Source organism: Callithrix jacchus, chromosome 12 (assembly GCF_049354715.1).
Source record: "Callithrix jacchus isolate 240 chromosome 12, calJac240_pri, whole genome shotgun sequence".
NCBI classification, from domain to species: Eukaryota; Metazoa; Chordata; class Mammalia; order Primates; family Cebidae; genus Callithrix; species Callithrix jacchus.
Genome location: NC_133513.1, coordinates 37892274 through 37913681, shown reverse-complemented (window position 1 = coordinate 37913681; position 21408 = coordinate 37892274). Strand labels below are relative to the sequence as shown.

At 54.3% G+C, this 21408-nt stretch overlaps 2 protein-coding genes across 3 annotated transcripts in view; one reads left to right on the top strand and one right to left on the bottom strand.

Annotated features, from left to right (window-relative positions):
• Nucleotides 1–20699, bottom strand: part of RASSF4 (Ras association domain family member 4) — a 34919-nt gene extending 14220 nt beyond the window's left edge. For both annotated transcript variants that reach the window (XM_002763733.6, XM_078345300.1), the window contains exons 1-3: nucleotides 20606–20699; nucleotides 10147–10246; nucleotides 8578–8653 (exon numbers count right to left, since the gene is read on the bottom strand). In XM_002763733.6, coding sequence (XP_002763779.1) covers nucleotides 8578–8653; nucleotides 10147–10208 — 138 coding nt within the window. In that variant the 5' untranslated portion in view covers nucleotides 10209–10246; nucleotides 20606–20699. The remainder of the gene's footprint in view (nucleotides 1–8577; nucleotides 8654–10146; nucleotides 10247–20605) is intronic.
• Nucleotides 1234–2666, top strand: DEPP1 (DEPP autophagy regulator 1). The gene is made up of 2 exons (XM_002763735.6): nucleotides 1234–1431; nucleotides 1975–2666. Exon 2 carries the CDS (start codon nucleotides 2000–2002, stop codon nucleotides 2633–2635), a length of 636 nt encoding a protein of 211 aa, XP_002763781.2. The 5' UTR covers nucleotides 1234–1431; nucleotides 1975–1999; the 3' UTR covers nucleotides 2636–2666.
• Nucleotides 20700–21408: the final 709 nt, after the last annotated feature.

Here is a 21408-nt window from a genome sequence, read left to right as displayed (position 1 = left end):
CCAGGTGGGGCTGTGGCTGGGACTGGGGCAGATCTATGGCCTGTCTGGGGAGTATGGGATCTTCCTAGCGGCTGCCACTCTTGTCCTTGGCAGCTTCCTTTCCTGGCATGGTCACTCCTGGACAGAGGCAGTGGCTTTCTAATGCTGTCCAGGTGCTCCTTGGCAGCTTCCCCCACAAACCTGCCCCAGCCCAGGCCCAGCAGCTGAAGCGATCCTTTGAAGCATAAGCCAGACTGCAGTGCCCTTGTTCAAACCCTGCAGTGTCTTTCCCTCCCTCCTGGAGGGAAACTCAGCATCCATGCCAAGGCCCGCTGACCCCTCCTACATGCGCCAGTCCGCGGGCCCCTTGCTGTGCCGTGAGCACATCCATCCAGAGTACTCTCAGCACAGGGGCTTTGCACGTGCTGCCTTGCCACCCGAAATGTGCATTTCCCCATTTTTTTCAGGTCTCTGCTCCATATCTGCTCTTAGGGGAGACACCCCTGACCACTGTACCTGCGGTGGCAGCACAGCAGTGCGCCCACCGCAACACTCTACTTTTCCTTCAGGCAGCTCTTGGTGCCTGAATCACAGCACCCATTCATCTCTGGCTTGATCTGCCCCCTTACTAGAATATGAGCTCCAGGGGGCCATGCCTTGGTCTGCTGCTACGTTTGCTGAGCTTAGAGCAGTCAGTGCACACAGCAGCACTACACATCTGGTGAACACCCATCTGGGGTGCAAGAAGACCAGAGTTAAACCCCGCAGACCGCCCTTGGTCCCATTGGCGGGGGGCGGGGGGGGGTGTACCTCTCCTGGGAGCAGGCCTAGGGACCTCGCCTCAGCTGCTTCCAGGATGTGGCCCTGTGCTGCTGTTTTTTTATCCAAGTTGCCAAGGACCTAGCCCAGCCTCATAGGTGCAGGCCCAGGGCTCTGCAAGGACCAGCAAAAGGCGTGGAGTCAGGACGGGCTGGTGTAATAGAGTGGGGAATAAACTTCAGGGCAGGGACCCCTCCCTCTCCCAGTGCCCTGAGGTGACCAGCAGTGGGCCCACCCCTTTCCTGCCTTGCGGTGTAAACATTCCCCAGCCTCCCACAGGCAGAAAGACACCTCCAGACTGGCAGCTGGGCCAAGCCCCGCCCACCGAGCTGTTTTCCTGAGAGCCTCCCTGAGCAGGCTATTTTTGGCCCTCATGACAGTGATTGATAGCTCCTGGGAAGGTATAAAAGCAGCTGCTTGCTGAGGTTCCTCAGAGAGCTCAGGGAACAGCCTGCCTCGTGAGCTGTGGGACTCAGATAGGACTCAGTGCATTGTCCTCCTCCGGCCACCCCACGCTGGACCCCCTGCTGGACCCTCCACCCTTCGGCCCTCAAGCTTCCTAGGGGCTTCCTGTGGACTGGACTGTCCCTGCTCATCCATTCTCCTGCCACCCTCAAACCTCCTCAGCTCCAGGTAAGAGGAAGCAGCTGCCCTTGGGTTGGAGACAACACACAAGGGCTTTGTTTATCTTTGAGGGCAATTCCCAGCCTGAACTTGCACAACCTCCCTATGGCTTAGAGACCAGGGCTACCTGTAGAGGGCTTTGCATTAAAAGGGATTCAGATGCTATTTCTTCATGCGTTTCCCACAACATCCCTGCCAGGGGTATTTACAACCCTGTTTTATGGATGGGTAAGTGGAGGCCTGGAGAGGTGGCCTTGCCAAAGGTCAGTGCGTGGCCGATCCTGGGTTTAAACTCAGCTTTCCTCTGACCAGTGTTAATGTTAAGTTGGGTTGTCTTATCTGGGCACATTGTGAAACGATCATGATAAAATCTTAAGCCTGTCGGCTTTTAACCTAAACAGGAAGAAAAAGCCCAGAAGTCTGTGCTCTGTGGACTTCGAACTGCTCTCAGGGCACAGGATTCCTCCAGGCAGCCCCAGAGGAGTGTGGGGACCCCGAGGGGCTGTGGGATGCACGGCAGGCCCTCGTAACCTGGCCTCTGTTTCCCAACAGGTTCCTCCCTCCTCTCACCAGAGTGATGAGGTCCCGGCTTCTGCTTTCCGTGGCCCATCTGCCCACAATTCGGGAGACCACAGAGGAGATGCTGCTTGGGGTGCCTGGGCAGGAGCCTCTGCCCTCCCCTAGCCTGGATGACTACGTGAGGTCCATATCTCGACTGGCACAGCCCACCTCTGTGCTGGACAAGGCCACAGCCCAAGGCCATCCCAGGCCACCCCACAGGCCAGTCCAGGCTTGCCGGAAGGGCTACCCTGCCATGTCCCTGCGGGATATCACTGCACGTTTCAGTGGCCAGCAGCCCACACTGCCCACAGCCAATGCTGTGGACCCCCTGGACTGGCTTTTTGGGGAGTTCCAGGAAAAGCAGCCAAGCCGGAGGGACCTGCCACGGACTGGCCCCTCTGCTGGCCTCTGTGGTCCGCACAGACATATGGACAGTGGCAAGGCCAAAGGGGCCCCCAGAGGGAGGCTCTGTGAAGCCAGGATGCCTGGGCACTCCCTGGCAAGACCGCCACAGGATGGGCAGCAGGGCTCTGACCTGAGAAGCCGGACTTCTGGGCAGGCTGGCCAGGCCACAGCCTCCCCCTGCAGTCCCCGCCCGGGCAGTGTCCTCAGAACTCTCTACCTGCACCTCCCGGTTATCCACGAACTCTGACCCTACCCAATAAAGACTTCTGTAAAGAGCACGCCACTGGGTCTGCGTCTCCTCCTGTCTCCTCCATGGTGGTCACTGTCCCTGGGAGGTGTCTGGAAGGGAAATGCTTTTCTGCAGGAGCCCCTGCACGGGCAGTTCACGGTGAGACCCACCCCCTCTGAAAATGTTAACAGCCTGTCTCACGAGAGGAGATATTATCAATCCCATTTGCTCTGATCCTTGCTGGCTGATCACCTGGCTAAGCAAATTACTTAACATCTGTGTTCCTCAGTATCTCATGGGTAATATGGGGATAATTACTGGCACCTGCCTCCCAGGCCATTCTGATGAGTGAACACATGACAGAAGCCCATTCGCTGAGTAGCTATTGTCATCGATGGTGGGGAAACTGGTGGTAGGAGTGTGAAGGTAGTGGGGTGCCAGCCCCCTAGGTGTTTCAGAGCAAGGCCTTGGGCACTCCCAAGTCCCCTTTCGGCCCCCACTCAAAGCCCATGTTCTGTGAGGCCCAAGAGAACACATGGAGGCTTAGCAAATGCCCTGCTGTGTTTCGGGGGGCTGTCACCTGGCACCACTGGGGCACTGCTGGCTATAACTCCTGCATCCTGCGGTGGCACTGGGAGAGTTCCCCATGATGAGGGCCAAGACAGAATGTGTACCACTCAGCCCACCATCCCCACCTCACACCACCTCCACCCAGGGGCCTCACAGCTTGGTCAGGATCCCAGCTGTGGGTGGGAGGCAGGGCACTGTCCAGCTGCCCTCCACCGGGTAAGTGCTGATGTCCTAAGGTCCAGGCCGGGGCATCTGGAGTCTGGAGGACCCCAGTTCTTGGAAGCATCTGGCAGCAAGCAGGTGAAGGCAGGGGATGGGAGGAGGGAAATTTCCTTCCTTATTGAGGCAGGTGAAGCATCAGGGAACAGGAATCAGGCTGGCTGTGGTCAGAGGTGAAGGGACAGAAAGAGGAGAGGAGGAAGGTTGAATTGGGGCCACAGCCAAGCTCAGCTCACCCGGGCATGTCTCGCCACCTTGTGAGCTGTCAGTCTATGTCTTTCTCTTTTTCGTGGCTATTTTTAATTGCTTTGGGCTTGTTAAATGTTTATCTGTCTCCTGTTATGTGTGTTTTCTTGGGAGACAGAATGTTAACCATATTAAAAGGAAAAAGTTTCAGACAAGCAATTAATTACCCAGTATCCTTATCTTTAAAATGGGGACATCAACAAGTGTCCTTCACACCCTGCCAGGGCTGGGAACCTGTGCATGTGAACCTGGGGCTGTCACTATGAGCACCACAGACAAATGTTTGTATCTGCCACAGCCCACTGTGTGTCTGTGGTGGTCTCAAGCCTGCAGGTCCCTGACCTTGGGCAAATGTGTAGGGCAGCCTTCAGCCAACCATCACCCTCAGGAGAGATCACCTACCAAGGCGGGGGGGGGGGGCATGGGGGGGTGTCCAGGCTTGCTGGGCCCAGCCTCACTACAGCCCCTTCTGCAAAGTGTCATGAAACTGGGTCAGGGAGAGTCCAGCAATGAGGATGATGTCAGCGGACTCCCCCATGCTCAGAAGCCACCCCACTGCATCTGGAGAGGTCTGGCAGTGTGAGGAGACCCAGGAAGGCGCTCCCTCCCAGCCGAACACATGTTTGGGGTGGGGGCTTCTGGCAGTGTCCCAAGCTCCTGCGGAGAGACCCAGGAAAATTCCTTTCCCTTCCCTTCCCTTTATGCTAAGCCTCCTGGTGGGGCCCTTGTAGAGCAGTCCTATTCTCCTCCCTACTAGCCACTGGAGAGGGGGTGTAGAGAGGGGAGTGAAGAGGAGAGTGGAAGTGGGGGTGGGAGTGGAGAGGGGATTGGGGGTGGGAGGTGGAGAGGGGAATAGGGGCGGGGGTGGGAGGTGGAGAGGGGAGTGGGGATGGAAGGTAAAGAGGGGAGCAGGGGTGGGGATGAAGAGGGGAGTGGGTCTGGGGGAGAGGGGAGTGTGGATGGGGGTGAAGAGGGGCTGGGGGTGAAGAGGGGAATGGGGCTGGGGGTTGAAAGGGGAGTGGGAGTGGGGGTGAAGAGGGGAGTAGGGGTGGAGGTGGGAGGTGGAGAGTGGGGTGGAGAGGGGAGTAGAGAGGGAAGTTGGGGGTGGGAAGGTGTGGGAAGTGGAGAAGGGAGTGGAGAGGGGAGTAGGGGTGGAGGTGGGAGGTGGAGAGGAGGAGGGTGGAGAGGGACAAGGAGAGGGTAGTGAGGATGGGAGGTGGAGAGGGGAGTAGGATGGTATGGAGTGGGGTGGGGTGTGATGGGGGTGTAAGGTGGAGAGGGGAGTGGGGGTGGAGTGAGGGTGGGAGGTGGAGAGGGGAGTGGGACACAAGGCCCTGCCCAGAGCCAGCAGGCTGGGAAGCGCTTTGCGACTCCCAGAAAACATGTTCGCGGTGCTGGCCAGTCACTCCGGGCGGGGGCCAGTGGTCTGCTGGGCCTTCGGAGGAGGGACTGGGCAACTCTCCCAAGGTGGGCTGCTGGTTTTCCGCACCCCTGCGAGAGACAGAGTCCCCGGACCAGAGGAAGCCCTTTTCGTTTCCCGCATTGCTGAGGGGTCCTGGGGCAGAGGAGCGGGGCTGGGTGTGGTGCGCGCCCGCGGTCAGCAGGGGGCGCCCCCAAGCCTCAGCGCTGCCCAGGCGGGCGGGGCCGGCACGCAGTCCACGAGGAGGGTCGGGCTTCCTGGGGCACACTTGCTAGTGGAGAGACATGGGTTTACACAATGTAAGGACATTTCCCGGCGGTCCGTTTTTCTTTTGAGATACCTGCCAGCCTGGTAAAAGCCCTTTGCCATCTTTAAAAGACACAGACTGCTCCCTATTGCTCAGGCCTTTTGTTGTAATACAAGCAAAATTATCCCAAAGGCAAAGTTCACGATAGAGGAAGTCGGCGCCTCAGCCTCCAGAGACAGCGTCCCTCCTCTAGCCCCTCGGAAGCGGGGAGAAGGCTCACAGGGAGATGCTGGCCCCAGGGCTTGGCCCTGCCCACCTTCTGAGACTTGGGATGACACTGCAGGAAAAGGTGCCCCAAACCCTACTGCTTAGGCTGCAGGTGCTGCGGCGGGGGCGGGGGGTGGGGGGTGGGGGCTGACAACACGGGGCGGGGGCAGAATATTCCAGGCGGTTCTGGGAGCGCACCCCGGGTTGGTAAGCCCCTCGACAGCCTGAGAGACCCTTAGCTTGGGGCTTAAGGCAACAAGCAGCTCCCTGTATCCCTGGGACCTGTTCACTGACACTGGGTGGAGATTTCCAAAGCTTAATGCTGGAAATGGTATGCTGATTTGTAAGTGGCTGTGACCTTGGGGCCATGGCCAGCACCTTTCACTTACTGCAATGTGACCTTGGACTACAGACTTAAACTCTGGGAGCCTCAATATTTGCCTGGAAAATGGTCATTCTTACATCACCTTGTACTAAACGAAGGAGAGGCAAAGTGCCTGGTGCATTGGAGGTTCCCTGGGGAAGTGTCCGTTCCTCTTGCCTGCCCAGCTCTTGGGGCCTGTGGTGCCTGAGGAGAGACTGGCCTGGGATGGCCCTGCCCCTGCAGCAAGTGCCCAGAGGCCCATGAGGTTGTAGCGGGTGCATCCTAGGGCCCCCAGTGAGACCTGGAGGGGCTCACTGTTGTGCCTATTAGCGTCACAGCCTGCAGCCTTGTCTTCTGTGGTGATTGTGACCCAGCAAAAAAACACACTTCTTCAGGCCGGTACCCCCAGGGCTGTTAAGGCTGCAGAAGTTTCCTGAAAGGTACTTTCTGGCTCCATGGAGATCAGGTCAAACCCTTACACTTTCTTCAGAGTTAGGGACAGGAAAACTCCCTCGGTGGGTTAACTTTCTATCATTAGGGGATGTTCAGAACACCTCTTCCCGGCCTTGGAGTCCCTGCTTCTCTATGCGGCTGTCCCCCACACACAAACACACAAACCACAAACGCAGGGCAGAGGCTCTTGGGGTTTCCCACTTCTCACAGCTGTTCATACAGAGGGGATTATCTTGGTGAATCCCAAGTGCCAAGACTAAGCTCTGATTATTGGTTTTCAAACTTGACCTTCCACCAGAATGCCCTGGAGGGCGCCTTAAAACAGGGACAGGAAGACCAAGAGTTTTTGGTTCAGCAGGCCTGGGGGCGGGGAGGGGAGTGGTAGAAATTTGCATATCTAACCTGTTCCCGGGGTGCTTGGATCACCTTTGGAGAGCCACCTGGGGCTTAGATCAATCCCTGAACAGCCAGAGCTGAAGAACAGCCACAACCGCACCCCAGCCCTCCACCAGGAGATGTGAAGTGGTGTGTGTTAGCAACACGATGGAAATCCCTGCCGCCCCATTACCTACTGCCTCCTGCCGCCCAGCACATGAGCTCAGGAATCAGGACTCACCCCGACTCTCTCCAGGCCTGCACCTGCTGGTTAAGTCATCCACTAACTCTGCACAGGGACCCCCCAGGGTGTAGGGCTTGGGGAGTGCAGGACGGGGGCAGGCAGGGTGAGACAGGTGTCACAGAAGCAAGTGTGAGGAGGTGAGGCGGGCGGAGAGGGACGGGAGCAAGCTGTCGGCCCTCTGGCCTGGGCAGGTCAAGGAGGCAGAGCATGAGGTTTGTGCCTTGCCTGGTGGTCACAGGCAGCCCAGCACAGCCTGGACCAGGAGCCAGAAGCTCCCTAAGGGTGTGACGTCTGGCCTGGAGCAGAGGGCACCTCAGGGGCTGGCTAAGGCTGTCTGGCAGCAGGTTCCGGCCTGCCCTCTGACCTGCCACTGATTGGCAACTCCCGGCTGCCCAGAGCTGCCTGGATGGCAGGGTTAGTTTGTCCTGGGAGCTGTAGAACGGTGTCTGAGTTACGTAAGAGGGAGGACTAGGACTAGTGAGCCAGGACTAGTGAGGAGGTCTTGGGTTTCCTGGGGCTCCCTGCCCATTCCTCTGTTCAACAACAAAGGGGCACTTAGAATCCATCGGTCCTGGTCAGACGCTGATGGATGGGAGAAAGTCCAGGAGCCAACCCCATCTCAACTGCAGAAACCCCCCAAAACAGCCTTACCATGATAAGACTTGCCATTAGGTGGTACAGATATGTTGAGCTAGACCAAGATAGGGGCACAAAGCCCCACCAAGGTTCCCGCGTGAATCATCGGAGGATGTGAATGACAGCAAGACGAGGGCTCCACTTGCCCTGCCCAGCGCGTGGACCCCCAAGCCTAGGCCCTGAGGAGTCCAGCGGGTGCCCAAGGGCTGTGTTTGGCATCAGACATGTATTTAGCCCACATGATATTTCAAGATTTGGGAAAGTCCTCATGAAATTCAAGATATCTATCCTCCTTTGAAAAATCAGAAAGGGTCTGGCTACACCAGGCTCACGGTCCCGCACAGCAGGGGTGGGTTTGATATGATAGGTGGCTGGCTCCTTTGGTGGGGACCCACTTCCCACACCTGTGCTGCCTGCTATGCGCATCTAAGCCTGTAAGCCCCTGTGTAGCCACACACCCCACTTTACAAATGAGAGCACTGGGGACCTGGGGCTCCCGTGATGCTCTGCAGACCAAGTGAGACCCTGCAGATATGTGGCAGGGCCAGCAGGGAACAGAGAGGGACTGATTCCTCCGTCTGCTGAGTGGTGTGCTGGGTGGAGGAAGGACTGCTCTCAGCAGCCATTCACCTGGTCAAAGGTCTCAGGGAAAGGGGGAAGGCTTCCAAGGTGATTTCTGCTCCTGGGAACTCTGGAAGGGATGTTCTGACCCTCTGCAAGGGAGATGACCTGGCTGTTGGTAATCTGGTCCCTGACTCAGGGTCAGAGGTGAGTGATGAGAGTGACCATATAATTTATTGTCCAAACTGGGCCGCTGCTGAGAGTAAAGGGGCTGGTCTTCATCACTACCAAACAACAGGTGTCTGTCAGGGCCTCCCAGGATACATGGTGACCCCATGAACAAGAGTGACAGGCTCACCTCACGGTGTCTCAGCTGGAAGCTCTTGCCCTCGTGGTAGCAATTGTAGGTTTTCAGTAGGCCTAAGAGCTCCGACCTAGAGAAAGGGAAAGACACACATGTACTCCTGGGGTGTGGTATGGTTAGCTTCTGGCTTCCCTGTCCTCTGTTTACTCATTTGTGACAGGAGTGTGACAGCACCCATCTCACCAGCCAGGCATGACCAGCGGAGACTAGACTGTCATGGCAATGTGCCCTGTGGTCTCCCAGATGGTTTTGCACATGGCCCTGGTGGGAGGCTTGGGGGTGGGGCTGAGGAGGAGGTGAGACTCTCGGGACAGGCCCGTGTCCGGTTCAGGATGTCCAGGGTGCCAACATTTTCACTGTCACAGGTAAAGCCCTGGCAGCCTCCCTGGTCTCCACTTGCGTCGCTTCCTCACAGTAAATGCCCTGAGCTTGCTTGTAGCACTGTACAGCCTCTTGCTTTTCCCCATGTCATGTCCTACAAGGCCCGCTGTGGCTGCTGTGGGCCACCCTGAGGGGTGCCTGCCTCTTCCCCACCCTGACTTTCTGGAGGTGCAGCAGAGGGACAAAGGTGACGGTCCTCTGAGTAAGGCCCTGAAATCCGCAGGAAGCCACTCTGCCTGAATGTTGTCTCCCCTCCTGAAGGGAAAGCCACAGCCTGGCTGATGTTGTGGGGAGGGGAGGCCAGAGAGCTGCCTGACTGCAATCTGGGCTCTGTGGGGCAGCGGAGCCAACAGATGTGGGATGTGAGCCACACTGGTAATTTCAATCTTCTACATATTAGGAGGTGGTATGGTTTGGATGTGTGTCCCCACCCAAATCTCATGTGGACTTGTTGGAGTCGGGGCCAGTTGGAGGTGTTTGGGAGCAGATCCCTCATGAGTGGCTGGGGCCATCCCGGTGGTGATGAGTGAGCTCTCGCTCCGAGTTCACATGAGGTCTGGTCATTTAAAAGTGTGGCACTGCCCTCCACTCCCTCTCTCTTGCTCCTGCTTTTGCTTGTGTGAAGTGCCTTCTGCCCCTTCGTCTTCCACCATGATGGGAGGCTCCCTGAGGCTCCCCGGAAGCTGAGCAGATGCCAGCACCACACTTCCTGTACAGCCTCCAGAACAAGAAGCCAACTAAATCTCTTTCCTTTATAAATTACCCAGCTTCAGCTATTTCTTTATAGCAACACAAGAACGGCCTATTAATACAGAAGGGAAAATGAAAACAGGTGAAATTAGCATTAACAACACATTTTATTGAACTCAATATATCTAAATTACTATTTGTCAACATGCAATCCATGTAAGGTTATAATAAGCCTTGTACACACTTATTTCATAGAAAGTGCCTGCATCTGGAGCCTCTGTTCTGTGGCCCATGCCTCCCAGCCATGGTCATGTGTGGTTGGGGATCCCCTATTGGACAGGCTCAAAAAGAAGCACCCCATCACTGTCCCCCAGGGCACCTCATCAGATCTCTGAACAAGTGCTCAGAACCCCTCTACCTAAAGGCTGCCCAGGACAAGGGAAATGGCAAATGTGAAGACCCCCCCCACCCCATCTGCACACCAAGGCTTACTTCTGAATGGATTTGCTGTCGCTGATAGGCACGTGAGAACTTGGCAGACAGTCTTCCTTCATCTTCTCTTCCTTCTGTCTGCAGACCTAGAATTTACTTGCTGGGAAGACAAGGAAGAATACACAGACAGGTGAGCCGGAGGAGCACCCAGTGCCCAGCAGCCGCAGCCCTGGCACAGACACCGTTGGCCTTGGCATCACACCGCCTGGGCGCAAGGTGACCGCGGCTGAAAGGGTCTGGCCCAGACCCACATGATTACATGTCAGCCAAGCTGCCCTTGCTTGGGCAAGGTCATGCTGAGCCAGTGACACTGGTCCTTTCAACCGCCCACCCCAGAAGACTCTCCATAATCCCCAGGAACCCAGATCTGTCTCCTAAGCATTTAGACCACATGCTCCCTTCCCTTGGCTGGGGCACCCTGTCAGATGGCTTCTGCCTCGGTTGCTCCTGGAATCCTCCGGAGCTACCTTGGGCCTCTCTCCTCCCTTCCCACTGAGCCGGGATTTCCTGGTGGTGGGTCAGTCGGCACTGTGTTCCCTAAGTGCTGTGGACAGTTCACATCTTCTCTGAGTTATCCAGTTCCTACAGCAATATTGTGAGGTGAGTTTCACCCTATTCCCATTTTACTGATGAGAAGACAGGGACAAGAGCTTAAGCACTTTGCCCAAGATTACCAGGAAGTAAGCAGCAAAGCCACTATCCCAGCACAAACATTTGGACCCCAATTCTGGTCTCTTAGCTCCTTCTCTACACTGATCACGGGCAGTGACTTAAACTCCCAAGCCTTCCTTTCCTCATCTGTGCAGCAGGGTAATCTCTAGCCCACAGGGTCACTAGTGGATCCACACACATGCTGTTCACACACACTGTTCCCTCTTTTCCATAGCCTTGACTGGTTTGAGGAGCGCTCCTCCCCAGGAGGAATGGTAAATCCACCAGAGCTTTCTTCATCCTGTTGGCATCTGTACAGCTTCCTCTCTCTCCCCCCATGTTAATGTGGCCAAGGACTCTTATCAAGGCTAAGTCCTCCCACATGCTGGGCAGGGAGGTAAAGCTTCACAAACACACACACACACACTCTCACATTCTCTCTCACATGCACTCATACACTCACACACTCACACATACACCCAAACATACGCACATATATTCACAAACACACTTGGATGTACACAATCACATGCATACACAGTCTCTCCCATGCACACACAAACATATACTCATACTCAACACATACAAACATGTTCACACACACACATGCAAACAACACACACACTCATGCACACACACTCTTACACACTCCAGTGCTGACCTTTCTTCTATCTTCCATCATTCAAGCTGCAGTTCAGGGCTGGTGGTGTTAGGACACATTAGGAGGGCGCACAGCCTGGGGCCACACTACATTATTCCCCAGATAGAGCTCCACTCATTCACAATCTCCCAACATCTGTTCACACAAACCCATCATGTCTTCCCCGCCCCAGGTGCAAATGCTACCTGGGGCTCAAGCTCAGCTCCACCTGCTATCGTAATCACTAATGTCCTTAAAGCCTGTCCCTGCAGAATGCTTGTCTCCTCGGGCACTCACTCAGACTGGTCCAGTTCGCTCTCTCCCTCCTTGCTTGACACCCACAAATGTGACCAGCCTGCCCTTTGTGCTGGCATCAGCCCTGCATGAACCTGTGATGCCAGAGGCAGGGAAATACAGTTGGCCTGGAGAAGGGAAGGATTAGAGCGAGTGGGTGTCCTGAGGACCTCAGGATCAGCCTATTCATACCTCCCCTCCACCTTGCGCCATAGGGAGGCACCTCTGGGCCTGGAGAGAGGTCAAGCCCCCAGCAGCAAGGCCTGGAGCCGTGGACTTCTTGCATTTTTCTTGGCCAGGCAACAAGGATTTCAAAATAAAGTTTCAGTTCCTGGGCACCTCCGATTGCCCATGGAAAAAGTGATCTGTCCCCTCTGTGGATAGTTCCTCATATGCTTGCAAGGCAGAAGGCTACTACAGCCCAGGGCAAGCCGTGGGACTGGGTTTCTCAGCCCACACTGCTTCTGTGGGTCTTCAGCACAACCAATTCTTGCTTTCAGCAAGCTCATTACGGGAAGGGCTGCATTTACTCCGGAATAACAGGTGGTGTTTTTTTCTCTTGCCTTCCTCTGTATCCAGCTTCCACCCCAACTTCCTGCTCTAAGCCCGAACCCACTGAGCAGTTCCCGGCCCCCCAACGGGCTCTCTATTCTTTCTTCCCGTAGGGCTTTTGTAGTGCTACTCTCTGTTCAGAACCCACCTTCTGCTACTCCTGTCCTCTGATGTTAGCTCCTGCTGGAAACCCTTGCCAGAGAAGCCCCACTCCGTGTTGGCGCAGCTCCTCTCTGCCCCATCGCCTCCTCCCATTTCCCCACTGGGCCCTGCAGAACTCACCTCTTGTTTAGACTTCCCTCCCAAAAGAATAGGAGCACAGGGAGGGGGTACTTTACCACTAGTTTCCAGCACCAAGCATAAGCTTGGCACAGCGCAGGAAATCCACACATCGTTGTTAAATTGCTGAATAAATACAAGAAGCTTCTAGACTCCCCCAAGTCTACTCTTCCGGAACTGTGCACATACAGCAGGAATAAATGATGTAAAAGTCTCCAAGGGCCACGAAGGTGACTCCTCTGGGGGACACTCATCAGGGGGTCCATAGGGAATAGTGGGCACATTGCTTCTCTGATGGGGCAATTCTTCTGGCATTTCAGAAGAGGCCAGAAATCTGATTTTTTCGGCGCTATGCTTCACTACTGAAAGGTGGGTGGCTGGCAGAGGCATGCACTGTCCCTAGAATGCCCTCTGCAGATAGCTGGGGCCATGGGCCTCATTCTGACCACCAAGTTGCAAACAAAAGTGCTGTGGGTGCCTTCCAGGCCAGCACCTTTAAGGGCCAGCTCACAAGCCTCCAGTTCTCCTGTCTCTGCTGTGGTGGCTCAGAAAGCCACGTGTTTCAACTGTGCAGCTACTTGATGGTCAGCCTGGGTCCCTGAGTGACTGTGGACCTGAACTGTCTGCCAACCCACACTGGATATGGACTGAGAAAGAGAAAGAAGCCTCTGCCAGGACAAGCCACTGGTGTATCAGGGATTTGTGTAGCATAACCCAGACCAGCCTGACTCATGGAATACATAATCCATTAAAACAACATATTGGGGCCGGGCACCGTGGCTCACACCTGTAATCCCAGCACTTTGGGAGGCTGAGGCAGGTGGATCACCTGAGGTCAGGAGTTTGAGACTAGACTGGCTAATGCGATGAAACCCCATTTTTAGTAAAAACACAAAAATTAGCCAGGTGTGGTGGTGGGCACTTGTAATCCCAGCTATTCTTGAACCTGAGAGGCAGAGGTCATGCCACCGCACTGCAGCCTGGGCAACAGAGCAAGACTCCATCTCAAAAACAAAACCAAAAACAAACAAAAAACCCCCATATATTTAATGTAATATTTTATATTTAATTATATTTATAAATAAACCAAACACCTTTGCAAGACAGATATACCTAGTCGTGAGACAGGAATAACATAGATGGTCACAGGAGAACAGAAAATTCTAGGCAGCCGTTTCACACGACCAGCAAAAGGAAACTTAAAATTGGGGTCATAAGAAGCTAGGGGTCATAGGACCTTAAAAAAGTCAGAGCGTGGGCCAAGCTGGCTACACCGACTGAACCCAACATGGCACTGGATTTGACCTAGGTTTCTCCAGGACCTCACTAGATGCCCGTTAACGGGGCAACTCTCCAAGATGCTAAATCACACACCCACAGGCACCATGACAGTTCTGGAACACCCATATTTTGTGTAAAAATGGGTGGCACCACAGTTTCAAGAAAGTTCCACCTTTTTCCAGGAATCTTCTTGGATATGCCATCCCTTGGTTAAAGAAACCCATCAAGGCAGCAGCTCCCAACTCCCTTGCACACTCCCCCTTCTTGAGTGTGTGCTTTCACTGTTTTCTGACTCGTATGAGAAGGTATTCAAGGAGTCGAGAGTCTGGACACCAGCTGGGGTCGAAGTCCCACCAGTGTTTGGGGCCCCCCGAGCCCACTGGTATCTGTAGGGCTCCAGGTTATGACTTCTGATTCACAACACAGCATGGTTTACATTTACTTCTGGTCTCCCACAGCGTGTGGGGAAGAAGTTGATTTTGCCATATGTAGTAGGAACACCTAGAAGCGGAATTTCCCATAAGTCAGGCAGTGGTTACTTATTCATAGAAGATGCTTCCTGAAGAGCTCTGGGGTGCTTAGTTGCAAGCCTTCTCTTCTCTGGGCCTTCATTTTCCCAGCCGTACAATAGGAATATTGACCTTCAGTGGGTTTGAAATTTTCTTAACTGTGGAAAATTTATGCAAAACAGATTAAAGGGGGTTGCCATGGTTGACAGTGAGGTGGTGGCAAGGAGCCTCATCTCCAGGGCTCTAGGTAATACTACTTGAAAGGCAGGGACCTCCCTCGCTGGCCTTCAGGGGTGCTTTTCCCTGCACACTTGCTTATTTACAAGATGCAGCTGACATGCTGAGTGTCTCCAGCCATGACTGGATGGCATGAGCTGGGGGCGGCTGCTTAGAGAAGAGAACCCAGGAGGAAAGTAAAGGAGAGTGCTAGACTGCAGATGGCAAAGTGAAGGGATAAAGGGGAGGTGGGCTTGTAGGGTAAACAGCAGGGGCAGAGAATGGGGCACAGCAACCCAGGGGAGGGCAGGGGAGTCAGGGAGCAAGGCTAAGGGAGGTGGCATAGGGCTCACGCAGCAAAGGGAGGCTCTTCCAGCTTGCTGGGCTGGGTCCTGAGCCTTACAGGGTGGGCACCTGGGCTCCGCACAAAGACAGTCTCTCCTTGGAGAGAGGCACTCAATAGCTTCATGGCCGTAAGCAAGCGAAGGAGATAAGAATATTTTATCCCCAACATAGACTTTGACATATTTTGAAATCGCTGCCACTCGCCCGTTCTGAAAGACGTGGTTGGTAGAGTGTCTCCAGTGGGAAAGTTTGCATCTGTAGAGAATCTCCATTAAAGCAGCCAGGCCCCTTCTCTTTTCCAGGCCTTTCCCCACATCCAGGAGAGATTGAGTCCACACCTTCAAAAGTCTCTCTGATGGAGGCTTCATCTACATAACAAGGTCACTTTCACTAGTCAAGCATCTCTTCCTCCCTAGTCTGTTTCACCTGACTCTAAGCCCCTATTCTTTCTGTAACCTCAAAATGGTACATAAGTCTCTGTAACTCACTGGGAAGCTGGGGCATCATTCTCCAGGCTCCCATGCATGCACCTTAAGAAAATGTGTGTGCCTTTTCTCCCATTCATCAATCGGCCTCATGTGGGCGATTTTTAGTGACACTCAAAGGGGCCAAGAGCCTACGGCTCCAACAAAAGTTACTTGGTCTCTCTGGCTCTCCCACCCCTCCACTGCAAGAAGACAACACCTGGTCTCTCTGAGCTCTAGGATCACTCACAGAATTCCACTGCAGATCTCAGCATTGTGTTTGCAACCCATCCCCTTTATCAGACTTTCATTCATTTTGATGAATTTCATTCGTTTTGATGTCGCAGGGTGAGTTCTACAGTGAGCTGCACAAGTATCTAAGAGGTGTCTGAAAGACAGCTGTAGCAGGAGCAAGCTGCAAGGGGGAACATGCACACTCAACAGGAGAGGAAAGGGAGCCATCTCTCCATTTGGAGCATTTTCCTGGAACAGCCTTTTGCATTGACTCTCCAAGTGCACAGGGCAGGGACTTTGAGAATCTCTACTGGAGTATTTTTCAATCTTTTATAAACAGCAGAACCTTATCTTGAAACTAGATCCTCGGCAGAAGCCCGCTATACAAATGGATTAAAGTGAGGCTGCATGGGTGGCAGCAGGAGTCAGGAGAGGATGGGCTGGGGCTGGCCTGCCACCCAGGCTCAGGCTCAAAACCACAGTGACAGATGCAGTTGGACAGGCCAAGTCAGCCAGCAGGCCCTCCCTTCCCCCCAGCCCTGCCATTCTGCTGGGAAAGTCCTGCCTTCTTTGTCCTGGCCTTCCCGCCTCCCCCAGGCCCCAGGACACAGTCAGGCCTCCACGCCTGTTTCCCAGGCTGGAGGACACTGTGTCCCCACTGGAGTGCTCAGCTGTAGCCAGGGTTCTCTGCGCTCCAGAGGAGGGCCCTGGGCAGCTTGCTAGCCACGGCTACCTGACCCAGTGAACAAGCAGTGAGTTGTTCTCCCTTTCCACTTCAGCAGCTGCTCTGCCAGCTGTGCAGGGAAAGCTTACAGCCAGCACCAAGGCCTGCTGTCGCTACTGAGGGACAAAGGTCTCTGAGAGCTTTACAGCTGCTAGGCATGGGCCGTCTTTCCTTTTTTGTGTTTGTGGGTCCAGGCATTACAGAAGAAGGCGACTGATTCTTCCAGTCACCCCCTGGGCCCAATTCCTACAAGCCAGTGGCAAAAGGAGCAGGGATGGCGAGTGAAGTAAGGCTTTCGTGACATGAAACTAAGTCCATCTGAAAGCCTTTTATTTTAAGACTATGTGCTGCCTACTTTTCCATCTGACAGTGTCCCTTCTTACAGAAAATGTGGCCCACATAGATGGTGTTGTACTCACTTGGCAAAAGGGAAAACATATGGGCATCCAAATTAAAATGTTCTAAGCATGTCTGTGAAGTCTGAGAGCTTGGTTACCTCTGCTTTAACATTTCCTGAAATTGTGATTTTTATTTTCTTATTTCAACATGATTTAAATCAAATAGCTCATAAAGACAGTGACCTGGGAAGCAAAAGAAAGGAGGTCAGGGTGTGGAGCACAGTTGGAGGCCTGAACTGCTCCCACTGGAGGAGGATGGCAAGTGCAGGCCATGCTGCCAGCATTCCTGGGGGGACTCAGTTCCCGCTGCAGCCCGTGACTACCACATTTGAATGCCAGCCACAGTGGCAGCAGGGCTCTGAGGACAATGAACCTTTAAAAGGGCCCTCTTAGCACCTGTTAGCCAGCAAATGGCAGAAGCCTGGCCGGGGAAGAAGCTGCAGTATCTGCGGCACCAGGTGCCTCTGAGGGGGTCCCCTCAGCCAAGAATTTTTGTGGTGAGAACTAGCTGTGCAGTTGTAGATGGCAGGGCAACGACTCAGCAGCTGCCACTCCCACCTCCTTCCACACTGCTGTCCCCTCCTGCTGGCCAGTTCTAATCACCAGACCTCTCCTCTCCACTCCCACCATCACTCCTCTGGCTCGACTCACTCCTGCCTGCCCCAAAGACTCTGCACTATCCAGGTGGAGGTGATGGAGGCAAGGGAAGTCCAGAAGAGGTGGGCACAGATCTCCCTTCCACCTCCACTCCTGCCTTGCTGGGCTGACCACACAGGCCTGGCTCAACTTTACTCCCTGCCAGTCCTGGGCTGTCACTGATGGGTCTCTAAGTCCAATCCAGCATCCAGACCTCCCTGATACAGCTCCCCTTTCTCTAAGAGCCTGGCTCTGAGCACCCATGCAGATTGCAGACCAGTCTTCCCAGTGGGCAAGACTTCTGGCTTTTGCCCTTGTTTCAAGGCAAAGCACTTTAGGACAAGAAAACAATTTCCAGTCCTCCTGCTCCCCCTTACACCTTAAATATACATTCCCTGGCCCTGGAACCCTCTGAACCACTCCAACTTCCCCACCAAGCAGGCTCACTTCCCATCTATGGAAGAGGGGATCCACAGAAACAAAGATCTTCTCAGCTATGGTTTTCAGGCCAAACAGGTGCTCACAGTGGGCACTGGCCAACATCCCGATTGCCTGGGGCTGGGAGTGCAGTGCAGAGGCGCAGACCCCTCTGGGTGCCAGCTGCTGCAGGGCTGCCCTGGACGCTCTGATGACTGCCCCTACCTGTGCTATCCACTGCCCCAGGCCTGTGTGCCACATGTCGCAGCTGGGGGCACAAAGGTCCTGTGAGACACAAGGGTCTCAGAATCTCTTGGATCATTGAGTCCTTTGGAGTCTCTTGAAAGCTTAGTGCAACTCACCCGAGAAAATGCATGTGTGTGCACATTGTTGCAGTCTGCATGCATGTGCATACACATATACACACACACACACTTTGCATACAACTGCAGGGGGTGAGACAGCTCTTGTCCATGTCTCCCAGATCCCCAGATCCCAGGTTTAGAATCTCTGCAGAAACATCACAGCAAGAAAGAGGAGTGTCATAGAGGCTTGCATGTGAGTTTTGCTGTGGCATCGATTTGGTCTGTGACTTCTCTTGGTCCTCACTTTAGCCAGAGCTGTTGTGGCAGCTGGTATACTGAATGACACCCCACCCCTGCTTCCCAAGGCCAGGCAGGGCAAAGGGAGGGGGTACCAGGTCTCTTCCTCAGGAGTAGATCCTAGGGAAGAGGGTCAGACGGCCAGAAAAGGGGACCCCAGGAACTACAAGTTTCTCTTTAATAAAAAGAAAACTGCTGAAGCTTTAGGAAGTACAGCCACTTCCTATTTGATTTTTATTTACTTTAAAACAATTTCTCCAAATGTACTCTGTGAGAGAATAACCATCTAGCCTTTGCAAGCTTCTGGGTTCAAAGCCCTGCTCTGTGATTATCTGGCTGTGTGACTTTAAGCAAGTCACGTTCCCTCTCTGAACCTTGGACTCCTCATCAATTAAATAATTATCATCCTCAATGACTTTTGTGAAGACGAATGAGGAGACCTGTAAGATGGGCCTTGTATGAGGCTCACCCTAAAAAAAGGAAGCTCCCATTACTATTCTTATTGACACTGGGAGTCGGGGGATCTGGAAAGACAGGTTCCCAGAGATGGGAATGTGAGGCCTCCCAGCAGGACTGGCCATGAGTGAGGAGAGAGTCTGAGTTGACCCCCGAAACCAGGCCCCAGGCCCCAGGGATCCAGGGCAGAGGGCTTTCTGGCAGACCCCCTAGTTAGGGTCTCTCCTTTGAGGCTTTGCACTTTTAGAATCTGAACTCTGACACACACCCAAGTTTCATTCATGTTCTTTATCTGTCATGGTCCACTTGGTCCTGACCCAGGGGGACCCTGGACCTTGATTCTGTTCTCGACCTCCAGGCCACTCACTGGAGTGTCATGGTGGAAATACAGCTCCATCTCTTGAATTTCAGATGAACTCTTTAATCTGTGGCATCAACCTTTTTATTATCAAATCACCAGCACTACACACAGAGAGAATTATGGCTAGAACTAATGACAATGGCCTTCACATACACTGACAAAGTGCTGAAACAGTCCATGACAATTTCCAGCCAGCATTTTTTAACCTAAGTTTGATGAGTTTCATCTCTCCTCTTCTCTCCCTTCCTCTTTCTCCCCTGACTCTCTCCCTCCCTCTCTTCTCCTCTAAGCTCCTGTCTTGGCAGCGGTAGCTAAGGACCCCCACAGAAGAACAGAAGGCAGGAGGGTCTACATTTCTCTGTTACTTCACTAATTCACTTCTAACTTTTTTTTAAATGGTTTCTGGCAACAAATCCTGATTGGCACCTTAGTACTATGGGCAGTTAAACTACAGCAAAGCCAGTGAGGGTCTCCTCTGTGAGTGCACAGCATGACTTTGTAGTCTAACCTGCTTGGATTCAAATTCCAGAATCCCAGCCCTTATTTGCTATGCGACCTTATTTAATTCCTATGTGAAATGGGGCTCCTGAAGCTCTTCTTATGGTGTTTTAAGAAAGTGCTGGCCTGGGCCTGGGCACTGATCCTGGTGTGAGAGGAGGCCTCACTCCCTCGGCCATGCTAGGTTAATGAAAACACTGGGACATCTTTTGGAAGTGGGAAGTGCAGGACCGGACCAGTGCCAGGAGCCCAGAAGAGCTGGGCAGCAGGCAGGCTGAGCTCCAGGGACTGGAGGTGAAGAGCAAGAGACGCGGAGGCACAGCAAGCACTGGTTTCAAATCCTAGCACCACCACCAACTCATTCAGTAAAGGTGGACAATTTCATAACTCTTTAAGCTTCAATTTTCTCATCTGAAAACGGGATAACGAAAGTAGGAATCTCACTTGCTGTGAGGCGTAAGAGGTATATCGTATTAAAAGCACTTGGCCCAGCACAAGGTAAGCCCTCTGCAGACAGCGATTGTGAGACAGACCCCTGCTGCTGTTATCTTAGTCCTGGATTTCCATCAGTGAAATCAGAGTTGTGCCAGAGGCCTCTAGGCTCTCTCCTCAATTCTAGGATCAGTGTTTCTAGGAAACTGGCTAAGGGCAAGGTGAACAAAAAAGGTGTAGCCAGTGGCCGTGCTCACCTGCCGTGCTCAGGTGTAGCCCTTAAAGTGCCAGGCGCAGTGCCCACTCTCAGCAATGAGCCCGAGGCCCGCAATGCGCCAAGTTGGCAGGGGGAGGGACCGTACGCGCTGCGGCCGAAGGGCACAAGTGCCCAGGCTCCAGCGTCCCTGCCTGGTGGTAGTCCCGGGTGCTCCATGGACGCCCACGCACTCTCCTGCTCGTGCATCACTCACCGTTCAGTCATCGTGCAGTCCAGAAGCCACTGGTTGTGTCGTGCCCTCGCTTGCTCCGGAGCTGCGCCCACAGCGCCTGCTGCCCCCTGGTTTCAGCGGCTCGGGGCCAGGCCCGCCCCTCTCCCCGCCTCTCGCTCCGCACGGCCAATGGCGCCGCCCCAGCCTCTCCGTCCTACCCCTGACACGCCCCTCACTCCGCACTGGCCAATGGCACCGCCCAGTCCGCCCCGCCCCGCCACGCCCCGGGAACACTGGTAGGTCCGGGAGCCGGGCGGTGCCCTAGGGGCTGCAGGGAAGGTTTGGGGCGAGCGGTCTGTCAGGTGTCCCCAGGCCACTGCTCAGGGAGCCGCGCGCCTCCTAAGTTCTCGAGGGAGCTCCGGGACGCGCGTAGAAAGCAGCCGGAGTCAGCCCCGAGGGGTTCGGAGTGCGGGCGGCGGCCAGGGACTTTGCGGGTAACGCGGACTCCTGGACTGCCAACAAAGGGCGCTGCGCAGGCGCTGCATTCACTGCAGTCACTTGTATGCATGCCTGGTGGGGCGTGGAATCTGGGGACGCTTATCGGTAAACCCGGAGCTTTTGTTATTTATTGCTTAAGGAGCACCTTTGTACAGTCTGGCTGTTTGCTTGGCATGGCCTAAGAACTCCTTATCGTTTAAGAAATCCGATCTGGTGAATAAGAAGTTAGTCTTTCCCAGTCACCGCCTCTTGGACGAAGAATCGCCAGCACGGAGGCAGAGAAGACAGAAAACCACAGGCCATTTGGGGAACTGAGTCCAGCTCAGTGTTTCTGGGGTGTGGGGGTG

What these genes read in the sequence shown, in the direction of transcription:
- DEPP1 (XM_002763735.6), top strand. Translation starts at nt 2,000, where the DNA reads ATGAGGTCCCGGCTTCTGCTTTCCGTGGCCCATCTGCCCACAATTCGG.